The sequence below is a fragment of the Mytilus californianus genome, unplaced genomic scaffold (assembly GCF_021869535.1).
Source record: "Mytilus californianus isolate M0D057914Y unplaced genomic scaffold, xbMytCali1.0.p SCAF_1, whole genome shotgun sequence".
In the NCBI taxonomy this organism is placed as follows: Eukaryota; Metazoa; Mollusca; class Bivalvia; order Mytilida; family Mytilidae; genus Mytilus; species Mytilus californianus.
In genome coordinates this window covers 106,916,383-106,929,899 of record NW_026262581.1, presented here as the reverse complement: position 1 = coordinate 106,929,899, position 13,517 = coordinate 106,916,383, and the positions used below count along the sequence as shown (strand labels likewise).

At 32.8% G+C, this 13,517-nt stretch overlaps 2 protein-coding genes across 3 annotated transcripts in view; one reads left to right on the top strand and one right to left on the bottom strand.

Annotated features, from left to right (window-relative positions):
- LOC127729108 (TBC1 domain family member 25-like) overlaps positions 1-13,517 on the bottom strand; it is a 447,590-nt gene that overhangs the window by 111,038 nt on the left and 323,035 nt on the right. The gene's annotated exons all lie outside the window — the stretch shown is intronic.
- The window catches only part of LOC127729133 (xaa-Pro aminopeptidase ApepP-like), a 57,073-nt gene that overhangs the window by 28,496 nt on the left and 15,060 nt on the right, over positions 1-13,517 (top strand). The window contains exons 12-17 of the mRNA XM_052236791.1: positions 991-1,077; positions 1,395-1,445; positions 2,620-2,681; positions 3,512-3,661; positions 6,147-6,207; positions 12,196-12,265. Coding sequence (XP_052092751.1) covers positions 991-1,077; positions 1,395-1,445; positions 2,620-2,681; positions 3,512-3,661; positions 6,147-6,207; positions 12,196-12,265 — 481 coding nt within the window. The remainder of the gene's footprint in view (positions 1-990; positions 1,078-1,394; positions 1,446-2,619; positions 2,682-3,511; positions 3,662-6,146; positions 6,208-12,195; positions 12,266-13,517) is intronic.

Genomic DNA, 13,517 nt, shown 5'->3' with positions numbered 1-13,517 from the left:
CGTATCGGACACGCAATGCAGGAAATGTGCCTCACATGCCTGCACGAACGAATTATTATCATAACAGTTTTCTTCCTTCTACTGTCCGTTTTTGGAACGAGATTCCAATTAATATCAGAAATTCTTCTTTATATATATTTAAGAAGTATTTGAAGAAAACTTGGGTTGTCCCAAAATATTTTTATAGTGGTAGTAGACTAGGACAAATTTTGCACACTAGAATTAGAACTGAGAGCAGTGGTCTGAATGAACATTTGTATAGAAAAAATTTAGTTACTGATCCTATTTGTAAATGTAGACAGATTGAAACATCTGAACACTTTTTATTGCGTTGTCCGCAATACCAATTACTTAGAGAGTTTATGCTGAGTAATTTGTCATGTCATAACTTACTGTATGGTAATCCTTTGGTGTCCGACATTGAGAATTCTGATAACTTTCTCATTCAAGATTTTATTCTTAAAACAAATAGATTCGTGTGAATTTCATATGCATGCATTGAGATATATAATTATGTATAAATCAAATTGTCGTTAATTTATATTTATATTTATACCTGTGTAGTTTGATAGCACTGTAGTTCAGTTGTGAATTTGGTCAACAAATGCTTCTTATTTCAGTTAAAAACATATTTCTGACGCCATCCATCTATTATTAAATCATATGGGAGAGGAATTTGTAAAAGTGAAAATTCACTTGTTTTCCAATCCTGTCATATTGTAATGTTTACGTTATTATTTTCAAAATAAAATATTGTTTACACTAAATATATATCACACACAAAAATTAACAGGAGTTTATTGAAAGGAACATTTTGCCTAAATTGTGTTAAATTATGTCAGTATGTTTCTTTTTTTCTCGTACATACAAGACTTACTCATATTGTAAATTAACCTAATTTTTTGTATGAACATTTTGCACTTCATCTCCAAAGTAATACCGATGAAATAAATGCATTAAAAAATTTTAAAAAAGAAATGGTATTTTCAGGAAAAAGTATACCAGGGAATTCCACCAACGCTTGCCCACAAAGCAAGGAAGAATGACGTAGAACGGATGGGCATGAGACACGCTGTTGTAAGAATAATCAATAATAAAACCACACAGAATGACTCAATTCAGACCGAGATCATGTAACATCCAAAAGAGATTTACTTATAATTATATTTTTTTGCACGAAATAGCCACACTGTTGCGAGTTACAATAAGAGGTAGCATTAGTTCACCAATGTTCTTATAAATCACTTGTTACAAATAAAGTGAATGGAAATATTAGCAACAATGTATTTTTATTACAATCATTTTTTGTTTTTATTGTTGCATTTCAGTCTCATTAAATTCAATATTCGATCAATTTTAATACAAAATATATTTTTATTGCATTTATTTCGTAGCTAGTGGATTCCGTGAAACTGATTTCATTGTTTGCTCGAATTGAAAAAGAGGTATGTATACCAATTATGTAGTGTGTAAAAACTCATCAAAGATACTAGGCTTATAATTGTTTACACAAGACGTGCATTTAGTCTGCATAAGGTTCATAATCTAAAATCGAATCTTAAAAGTTGGAAGGCCAAACAAAACACAAAATTTGAAGAGCATCGCAAAACCAAAAATTTCAAAAAAAGTTATGCCAATTAAAAGAAATAAACGCTAACATTTAATAAACAAAAGGAACATGTGATAAAAAATTTAGAAATAAAAAGCAAGACGAAGGACTCGCTATTGTGATGCATGATACAAGATATAATACATGGAACATTTTAAATATTGTCATTTTCTGATATGTATAGAGAATGCAATAAAAACCGTAGCAAAAAGCAAGGATCTAACTATACACAGGTAAATTTCACTCTCGTGATTTGAGATTCACGTGAATTTCACCTCAAAAGAGCTTATACGTGAAATTCAAGTGAACTGATTTCACGCGAGTTTCACCTGAATCTCATGTGAAATTCACGTGAATTTCACGTAAAAATCCATTGATTTTTTTCAAAATAAAGTTTTTCAAATAACATCTAAATTTTCAAATTTAATAAAATCATGAAAAATACCATCTTTCTTGGTAAAGTTAACGTAAAATAAACATGAAAATCTCCACGCGAGATTCATCTACGTGAAAATTTTCACGCGAGTTTCACGTTTAGCTCGTTTAATGCGAATTTCACGTGAGCAAAATTTGCCTGTGTACAAATCCGTTATAAAAGCAATAAAAAAACAGTATAACATGAGAAGTCTCTTATTGGAGCTTTCTGTAATTGTTGTGTTTTTCTCACAACTCACGTTACTAAATCATGTAATATACTAATGATTTGCTCATTGTCTATAATTTAAGACAGAATGTTAATCTCATGATGCATTTTTTTTTTTATAGTTTCTTGTGTCGTTTGGTTGTTGCCTCATGTATGGTATGCCTCACTTCACTCAAAGTGTGTTAATAAAGCTCACCTTCAAACATGATTGTATGTAAAAATGTGTCTTAACTCTTCGATTTCAATACGCATGTGTGTATTTGTCTATGATGAGTTTATTTAATATCCACAAATATACCAAATATAATATTTTATAAAACTACCTCATTTTTATTAACGATTATTACTGTTTTTATTCTGTTTTAAGGTTTCTCAAGGAATTCCATGGACAGTGTACAAAGCAACTATAGAGGCTATACGTGCAAGAAGGTACTGATCTGAAACAAAATACTCCTATTCTGTTATGAACTATTTTATTTCTGTTATCTTTCCTTAAATGATGCGGTAGGATGAGTATTATCAACTAGATTTTGACAAGAAATAAAACCTCCGTCCGCCACAGTTTATATCTTCTTCACAATACATCATTTTTTTTTATCTACTGAATTACTTGAACAAACGACATTTGTAGATTTCTACCACATATTCAATCAATATCTTAATTTTAAATTGTACAGCCGAGAATTTTAGAAAAAAAATCCAACCTACATTACTTGCCATTCATCGTATTCATATCACAACATAGTATTCTATTTAAATACTGCTTATAACATTATATATATCGGAAGACACCCGGAAAATCGCGGGTCTGTGAATTGGATTTCCATGTTTATTTGAAAATTCAATTAATTCCATATAGAGTTCAAATGCTTTATCAATACTTCATGGACTCAATTTTACTAGTATTAGATCAAACATATTTTGCTTGAGAACTTTATTTGCGTTGTAGTTTGACATTCTTGGTTGGGTTTCTTTATCAATCTTGTTGCATTTAGGTATGATTTTTTTCTTCTTATTCTTGTATTTAAAATGTTGGTTTTAAGTGATGTTTTTACTTGTATTTAATCTTAATGAAAGTGAATAGTATATATTACCTAATTACCTAATAGAATAGATTAAGTGGAATGTACTATAATTTTTTAATCGTACGACTTTAATTGTCAAAAGGAAATAGGTTCGTAGCCGTGTTCTAGAGACATTTTCTACATAGGTTCATTAATTAGTTTACTCAAATAAAATATTAATAAACCATATTTCAGAGAGCTGGATCTGTACAGGGACGAGAGCTTTTTAGCCTTGGCAGGCAGTGGTATATCAACTGTACCCCTACTAGCGTATCCTGTAGAAAATGCCTCTAGACAACTTGCTACGACTGAATCATTCCTAATGGACTCTGGAGGACAGTATTTGTAAGTTGTCAAAAACCTTTACATTTTTAAATAAATGAATTCGTATCATGTAATAAAAATAATTTACGACACACTGCACGTGTTTCTGGTATTAATAAGAAACTAAGGTTTGGAATTTTTAACCCTTTCATACAAAGTTGACCTTGGGTGGATTCAGCCATTTTTTTAGCTGCCTTTTGTTCATGTATCTCCTCAAGTATTTAGAACTAATAAAAGAGGAGATGTTGTATGATTGCCAATGAGACAACTATTCATGAGACTAAATAACGCGGTTGTAAACAATTCTAGGTCACCATACAGCCTTCAACAATGAGCAAAACCCGATACCGTTTAGTAAGATCTGAAAGGTCAGGGTATTACAAAATGTAAAACAATTCAAAAGAGAAAACTAACAGCCTGATTTATGCTTGTTTCCAAATGTATTCGTTTGAGCGTTTCTGATAACGGTAAATTCTGAAAAGCGCTTCGGACGCGGACGTATTAAAATCGTACATTGATATTTTTCATTATCTAGTAAAGTGTCGAAACCGCTAGTTGTGGACTGCTAGTCCTCAAGTGTATCATCAGGCCAGTAGTCAGAGCTTCCTGGTTATACGATTTATAATAAACCTTTATTAAATTCTTCGTTGATAAATTTAGAAATTATTTAAAAACAGAGGTTCCAACTCCCTCAAGTAAAGTTCACTTATATTCTTTTTATGTTCCAATTGGCCATGAAATCCCTCAGGTATTCAAGTATTTATACATACATACATGCCATTCAATTTTTGGGGGGGAGTGGGGGGATGTCAGTGAAAGGGAAATTCGTGAAAGCGTTTCGGGCGCACTGAAATAGTTAAGTAAAATTGAGAATGGGAAATGGAGAATATGTCAAAGAGACAACAACCCGGCAAAAAAGCAGATAACAGCCGAAAGCCACCAATGGGTCTTCAACGCAGCAAGAAAATCCCGCACCCGGAGGTGGTCCTCAGCTGGCCCCTAAATAAAAATGTGTACTAGTTCAATGAAAATGGACGTCATACTAAAAAGTTTTTGTTTTCCCACCTTCATCAACTGCCCAAGAAAAAAATTTTGCAGCAAAGTCTAAGTATAAAACATCTGAGTGCACATAAACCAAAATTGAGTAAAGAGAACTGCAAAAAAACTTTTAAGGTGAGCCGTGCTTGAGGTAGTTGCAAAATTACATAATTATATGAGCTGGTAATTTACAGACAAAATGTTTCATTCAAATCGGTACTGGCCACTGGGCGGAGCGAACCGTCTGAAACTAATAGTCAAAATGCAGCTGCACCAACCCACTGATATAGCTCCGACATATAATGTTAATGTATCATATGATTTCCGTGCGCACAACATATATTTCTGGAATTGTGAACCAACATTGACAACTTTACGAAATAGTGAGATATTAAGCCTCAAATCATTTGATATAAAAATAAGGAGATATGAGACTAATTTGGTAGCTAAAAATGATTTATCAATACAGTTGTAAGATTATAGACATTGTGTTTTACTATTTGACTGACAACTGAATATGATAATTATGGGCATTACCACATGTCGAGGCGATGGATACATGGGGATTCGTTCCAAAAGAAGCAAGACGGGATAAGCGTATTCTGCTGCAATGCGAATTCACATATATAGAAAATGAATCAGGAAAGATCTCTCCAAACGAATATCATTGTAACAATTGGTTATTGACTGCCCTACATGAAACTTAATAAATGTACTTAAAAATGAAGCGGCGCGTTTAGTCCTGTTTACGGATATACCCTTTTGTTGGAAGGTATAGTTGTCTGTGAAATGTAATGATGTGATACGATGGTTTCCATGAAACTATTAACGTCATATAACAGCTATGGTGAGATGACATCCAACATTCAATCACATAATAAACAACGCGGTTTTTATGTCTTAGCTTTTATTTTATTATTTTTTTCTCATGTTGATCGTTGTATTCTTATGTGTTGTTTCGGCGTTTCGAATTTGTTGAATTGTTTTTCCTTTGCTCACACAGCGGTTATCTTCTTTGTTGCCTTTTACGACTGATAAATGTTTCTTTTTCTACGAAGCGTCTCCTACGAAAACAGGTTTAATTGGAGTGTGATGTGTATCTTGCTTTGGATTCTCACTATGGTAGTTCTTGTTTGTGTCGTGTCTAGTGATCAATGAATTAACGACACAGAGAGAATATTTGTTCCTGTCTTCGAAAATTTGGACGATATTTCCAGCTTTAATCATTTGTGAAGTAGTTCCGGTTTGGATATGAAATTCCTGTTGCCATATCAAGTATTCTAATTTCCAAAGACGCCAGCATAACTGTTCAATAAGATGTGCTTTGCAATGCCGTTTCTATCAGACAATTTTTTCATTTCATTAATGCCCTGTTTTAGAAAAAAAAGTGCATTTGTAATCTCCTCATATAATAAATGTGAAGCGTGGTCGAATCCAATGCATTAACAAGTGATACTATTACTTTCAGGGATGGAACAAGTGACATGACCAGAACATTCCATTATGGTATTCCATCTGATCATGAACAGGTTTGTTGATATTATTTGAAAAAAGGTGCTTTCTTTTTTTGTAGACAGAAAGTTTAAGCAATATTTTGCTTAATAGTTCATATTATTTGCAGATATAAATTTTTTTAACAATAATTGGTCTTTTTTGTTCCGGTTCATGAATGTGTAAATGAAATGGCACGACTTGGGACCAAACTGGCCGTAATAATCAAAGTATATCTATCAGTAAAATGTTGAATCTATGCACTTTGATAAAACGTAGCAATTTTTGTATAAAGCATTTCCTTTTAACAGGATAAAGAACCTTTCTATGAAAGTGAATACATTTGAATAGCAAAGTTTCATATATTTAAAATTGAGAATGGAAATGGGGAATGTGTCAAAGAGACAACAACCCGAACAAAGAGCAAAAAAAAACAGCCGAAGGCCACCAATGGGTCTTCAACACAGCAAGAAAATCCCGCACCCGAAGGCGTGCTTTAGCTGGCCCCTAAACAAAAATGTGTACTAGTTCAGTGATAATGGAGGCCATACTAAACTCCAAAACATATATAAATGAACTAAAATTAAAAATCATACAAGACTAACAAAGGCCAGAGGCTTTTGACTTGGGACAGGCGCAAAAATGCGGCGGGGTTAAACATGTTTTGAGAGATTTCAACCCTCCATCCATACCTCTAGCCAATGTTTTTGTATACGTACAGTAAAACTCAGTTTAAAAGAAGTCCGAGTCCGATGTCAGAATATGTAACAAAAGAAACTAAGCAAAATGACAATAATACATAAATTAACAAAGGACTACTAGCAGTTACTGACATGCCAGCTCCAGACCTCAATTAAACTTTGACTGTTTTTGTATTACATTCATATGAATCACATACCTTCCAATCTTGGCCCAGAAATATTCACACAAGAAGTACTTTTATATAATTATCTTCTAGTTAGTGACAAGCAATCCGTCGCTCGTGCTCTATGTGTTTTTTGATAAACGACTCGTGAAATTACCCTTTTTGAAAAAAAGCAAACAAAACATTATGACTATTCTTCAATGATACTGAAACTTGTTTTGGCACAAATGTTCAATTTTAGTCTATACTACTACACATTGGGTTTGTACAATATGTTACATGTAGCAATTAGTGACAATGTTCTATCGCCTGTCCAATCATGATGACTTTGTATAGGAGAGCGTTTTAAATGCAAAACGATTTCAAATTAATGATTGTATCTTCAAAGTAAACTTAATATCAAATGTAGTTTAATATTCGTATAAACACAGTTGAATATGTAATTTATTTCGATGCAGGTAAATGCCCATTACGATTTACATCGCAAGTCTTTGGTGACAAATTGCACTATATATTTATTTGTATCAAAAGAATATTAGATTTTTTTATTTTTATTTTTTGTGTTTTTAACGCCACTTTTAAGCACCGCTTTTGGGCTATTTCGTGGCGGCCAGTTTTTATTTGTGGAGGAAGCCGGAGTGCCCGGAGAAAACCACCGACCTTCGATAGGAAAACTGAAAATCCTAATCAATTAAGATTGGAGTCGAGTGCACCCGCACGAGCGGGGTTCGAACTCACAACCTCAGTGTTGACTGGCTAGTGATTACAGTAGTAACTACTTAGACCACTCGGCCACCGAGGCCTCAAAAGAAAATTAGAAATCTTCAAGCCGAATGTGTACCAATATACCATACAAATACTGTATTCGCTGTATTCTTTATCCACGCATTGTCACTGTGTATCATCGCCACCGGAAATTGGGTACTAACTGGCGAAGCGGAGAGAAATGGAAAAAAAAGTAAACAAGGTAAGAATTCATTCAATTTAAAGCATTTCTACTGATTTGACGAGGGTACCGCTTAAGAAATGATTTTCTGATATATAATTCTTTAAATTATTAGGCCGAAAAGTACAAAATTGAGACAATATTTTGTGTTATACTCCAAATCTTGCCATTAGTACCTGAAAATTCCGAGGTCGATCGTCCTCTGTCGCCCCATTGGCAAGATATTCAACTTTTTTTCATTATTTTTCCAGACACTTTTTTAGATTATTATAGTGTGGCATCATATTTACTGATTTGTTGTCAAAATGAACGTTTTTAAAGAATATAGACCATAAAAAATAAAGTCTAGGGTACGGCAACTTGCTCATGTTGACAAATTTACTGTATGGCAACTTGTTTTCAACTGTATGGCAACTTGCTAATTTCAAAATATTTATTTAAGTATTATGTTCAAATATCTAATTATGCATTTGATAAAAATACAATTCGCTTGACACCATTTAAGATGTATACAAAATATAAGGCTTGAACACAGTCCTATTACATCTTTTACATACCTGATGTATACAATATGAATACGGCATATACAAAAGCTGGCAAATGTTGTAGCTTTCGGAAAGGCATGTCACTGTTTTACTGACCTGTTGTTCTGCCCTGACGTAGCGTTAAATGTTACCCATGTCCGCCCGACCCGTCTCTCCCGTCCGTCCAGAAAGCCCCAATAATTGGTTTCCGTTCTCTAACTTTAGTATGCCTTAACCAAATGTTTTAAAACTTACACGAAATGCTTATCACCACAAAACACAGATCAAGTTATAAATTGGGTAGCGTCACTGTTACCATTCTTGAGTTATTCCCTTTTATAAATGAAAAAAAGCTAAATCTGTCGTTTTTGTTCTCAAACTTTACATTGCCTCAACCAAATGTTTTAACCATACAACATTAGTCAGCATTCGCATATAAGTGATGAACATTTCGGGGATGGGTTGTGGGTGGAGGAAAGGAGGTAATGGCAGGAGAATTTTTCCGCATTGAATATTTAGAACCATTAAGTGGATGAATTCTCTTTCAACTTTCAGATAAAATGAAATATAAATAAATTATCATTCTCTGCAAAAAAAAATGTTGTATTGCTACACCACGGCACCATGTTAAGGGAGGTTTGAGTGCTCACAAACATGTTTAAGCCCGCCTCAATATATATATGTGTCTGTCCCTGGTCAGGAACATGTAATATAGCGGCTGTCGTAAGTTGCTGCCTGACATATTTGTTTATGATTTTGTCATAAATTAGGCAATTTTGATACGGTATGGGTTTTGTTCATTGTGTATAGTAACCAATAGTTGGTCAAATCTATTTCATTTGGACTTTGTTTGAAAGTCCTCTCAGTGAAAACCATTCCACGTCTCCTTTTTCAATTAATGCTATTGTCTTATTTGTAAAAGGCAGATACAGCCAATATATTAGAATAAAGAACATTAATTTTCTAAAAAAAAACTTCATCTCTATATAGTAAGAAATGAACAAGCTCGGTGGCTAACACTGTTTAAATTAAAAAAAATATTAACCTTAGATTAATCATTTTTGGAAAGAATGAAAGAATAATCCGATACAAGGGAAACAAATCCGGCTGTGGCTACGGCATAAACTATTTATATAAACTTTCTACTTGAGAATAAAGATGACCTTGTATGAAGTTTTTTTTGGTTTTCATCTTAATATTATATACTTATTAATACAATTCACAAAAGCTAGCATCTTCGACTTGTAAGTTTAAAGAATTATAATGAAATAACAACTTATAAGGACAGGTTGAAATATTTTTGAATCCTGATGGTGCATAGTCATAAATTCTTTTGGAAAAATCCACGTAAATTTAAATGTTGATTTGATAGCGTTCATTTATTTATTTGCCCTCGTAAACAGTTTTGTTAAAATACCGAAATCGGTAAATTCTTATCGTGAACGAATAAGACGGGTACACCATTTTACATTCAGACGTGCTTAAGTTGCACTTTTTTCTTCGTATTAAGAAAAATTATTTTAATTTTAGCATCTATCTAAAGATTAGATTATTTACACACACACAAAAATAGGGCTTACTGTTGATTTTGAAACTCTATGAATTCACATTTATATTCAACCAAACAGATAGGCCGAGATCCATACCTTTATAAGTTTCAAAACAGAGAAGGTGTGTTTGAAAACAAATAATCACGTACTGCTATATCTTTTAAGGCAAATGCAAGTCTTACTTGTATTAATTATATAATTTTAATTGGCACAATATCACATTAAAATTTACTGAGAAATATTATACATAGTAATCATGAAAATGTACTACTGTAACAATGAAAATTCGGACGAATACACTCCTTTTCACTACCCCTCCATCTACTCATTTAAGTTTAGGCCAAACAGCCTTAGCAACAGTCTTTTATTATTTTTGCCCTGTAAATAAAAAGATTGATTGAATTTACTTAAACTAAAAATAAATACAATCTTATTTTCAATAAGAAACAAGCAAATTAATTCGAAACGCAATTCATGATTTATTTCTCCTAATTTTCAATGAAAACAAAGTATTTTCTTCACTTTTCTTTTAACAAATTATTCATTTCAGAAATTAAAAAAATAAACAATAAACAATGTTGAAGACCGTACCTTGACCTATAATGGTTTACTTTTATAAATTGTGACTTGGATGGAGAGTTGTCTCATTGGCACTCATACCACATCTTCCTTTTTCTATTTAACCCAGCACATTCTTTATGTGTCTGTCCGAAGCCACGAGCCTGTAGTTTGGTGGTTGTCGTTGGTTCATCTCTATCATATTTGTTATTTTTCGTTAATTGTTTTGTTATGAGTTAGGCCGTTAGTTTTCTTGTTGAATCCTTCCACAATTTTCATGTCGGGGCTTTTTATAGCCGACTGTAAGGTACGATTTTTCGTTGTTGAAGGCCAAACGATAGCATATAATTGCTTACATACACTTTATTTGACCCTGGTGGATAGTTATCTTATTTGCAATCATACAACATCTACACTGTTTATATTAAAAAAAAACAGCGCCAACAAAAGATGAATGGTCGTTTTTTTTTATTGAACTTACAAAATTCCACCCTGACAATAAATAAGACAACAGTCGTTAGTATTATAACGATATATGAATGTATCTAGGAATATGGTTGAAAACAACCTTTTTGTCTTTAAAAACACAAAGTCAAATAGAGGTACGCAACGACGACTTCTGAACGAAATTAACGGCATATATTTTATAATATTTGATAAGTAGTTTATTTTGTATATTTGTAAGCCGGTAAAGCTTTGATACAGCCAAAATTTCGTCACTTGATATTATCTAAACAGTGATTAATTTGATCTTTAAATTGCAATATATTGCAAGACGCCGTACAGACAAAAATTGTTATTTTGCAATTCGCCGTACAACGTCCTGCAATTCGCCGTACAATAAACAAACAATGTTTTGGTCCATATTCTTTAAAAACATATTTATGACAACAGATTTCAGTCAATACGATGTCACATTATCATTATTTAAAAACGTGTCTGGGAAAAAAATGAAAAACAGTTGAATATCTTGCCAATGGGGCGACAGAGGACAATCGACCTCGAAATTTTCAGGTACTAAGTGGCAAGATTTGGAGTATAACACAAAATATTATCTTAATTTTGTACTTATCGGCCTAATAATTTAAAGAATTATATATCAGAAATTCATTTCTTAAGCGGTACCCTCGTCAAATCAGTAGAAATGCTTTAAATTGAATGAATTCTTACCTTGTTTACTTTTTTTTTCCATTTCTCTCCGCCTCGTTAGTACCCAATTTCCGGTGGCGATGATACACAGTGATTGTGTATGTTTTGGTCTACTCGATAATTTCGATTGTTATAAACTGTAGACAATGTCTTGCTCTTTTACCTGTCTACCTTGTAATCTGATAAATGCACGAATTTGTTTGCGTATACTTGTGTGTCCAAGGTTGAACAAAGTCTTGTCTTTTTAAAAACGATTATTCTGCAAATTACAGGCTCCATTTTGGATTGAATGGGTTGACTTCGTGAGAGCGTGCATATTTTAAAACTATCGTATGCTCACAAACGATCATGTATAAAATAGTTCTGTTGAATATTCATGTAAATGATGATGATCACGATGACTGCCATACTATCGCTTGGGTTGTTTTTTACAGGAAATCTATACAAGAGTACTGATGGCCCATCTCAACCTAGCTATGCACAAGTTTCCTGTGGGTCGAACCGGTATGTTTCGTTTAATTGATACAACACATATAAGTTATTTGTTGAATAAAGGTTTAAAGAGTCTTCGTTAATTTTGATTGATGTTTGCTTAAGATCTAGCGGCAAATATAAAATGCATATTCAGGAAGATGAATTTAAAGCGACAATAGTTTACCGATGTTCAAATCTTGTAAATCGATTAAAAAATGACAAATCAAAGAAACAAAGAAATACTGAGGGAATTGCAAGAGTTTCAAAAGAAGCGAGAGCAAGTGCATCGACAAGGTAAGCGTATCCTGTTATGCGTGCATCTTCCGCCATATGCAATTCCACACTCAGTCAATATCACTATCGAGAATATGACAATATCAGTAAAATCAATAAAACATGTTGCTAGTGAGCTGAGACACCGTCACATCATATCGGTCAACCAATTCGTGATAGTGACCATAAAACTAATATTTCCGAATAAAATGTATGTGTGTAGTATTGATTTCAACTTTACATATTAATGAGTTGTTAACCATATGACCCTACTCAGTTGCATTATTTTGACTTCGAGGCGATATTTTTTTGTTTTTATACTACCTGACACAATAGTCACAACATAGAAAGACACACTATAAAATATCAATTGTAATGGTTTAACTCAATTAAAAGACATATTAACAAAAACAAGTGAACATACACTGAACGAATAAATTTGATCTATTACACAATGTAAATACAAAATTAATAAAACAAGGGGTTAGATATAAAACAATATCAGAAAGACAACCATAACCTTGGACAAAATGCCGCCAAATAAATTAACGTAGCTGTTTAGCAGGAATTAGGGGCAAAAAATAAGCATTTTTCATGTTTCAGGACAATAATTTGTGTATAAGAGTATAGATTTCTATGAAATTTTAGCACAAGGTTCCATACTTTAAAGGGAAAATTGGGATTGAATTTTGGGGGGTCATGGCTCAAACCGTTTAATAATTAGGGGTCGAAAAGGGGCCAAAACAACTATTTTCTGATTTGCAGGCAATTACTTGAGTATAAGTGTATGGATCTCAATTAAATTTTAGCACAAAGTTTCATATTACAATAGGAATGTTGGGGTCTATTTTTGGGGTTAATATAGTAGCTGTTCAGGAATTAGGGACAAAAAGGGGGTAAACAAAAACTATTATTTTAATGGTTTACTGACAATTACTTGAGTATAAGTGCATGGGTCTCTATTAAATTAAGCACAAGGTTTCATACCACAATAGGAAGTTTGGGATTT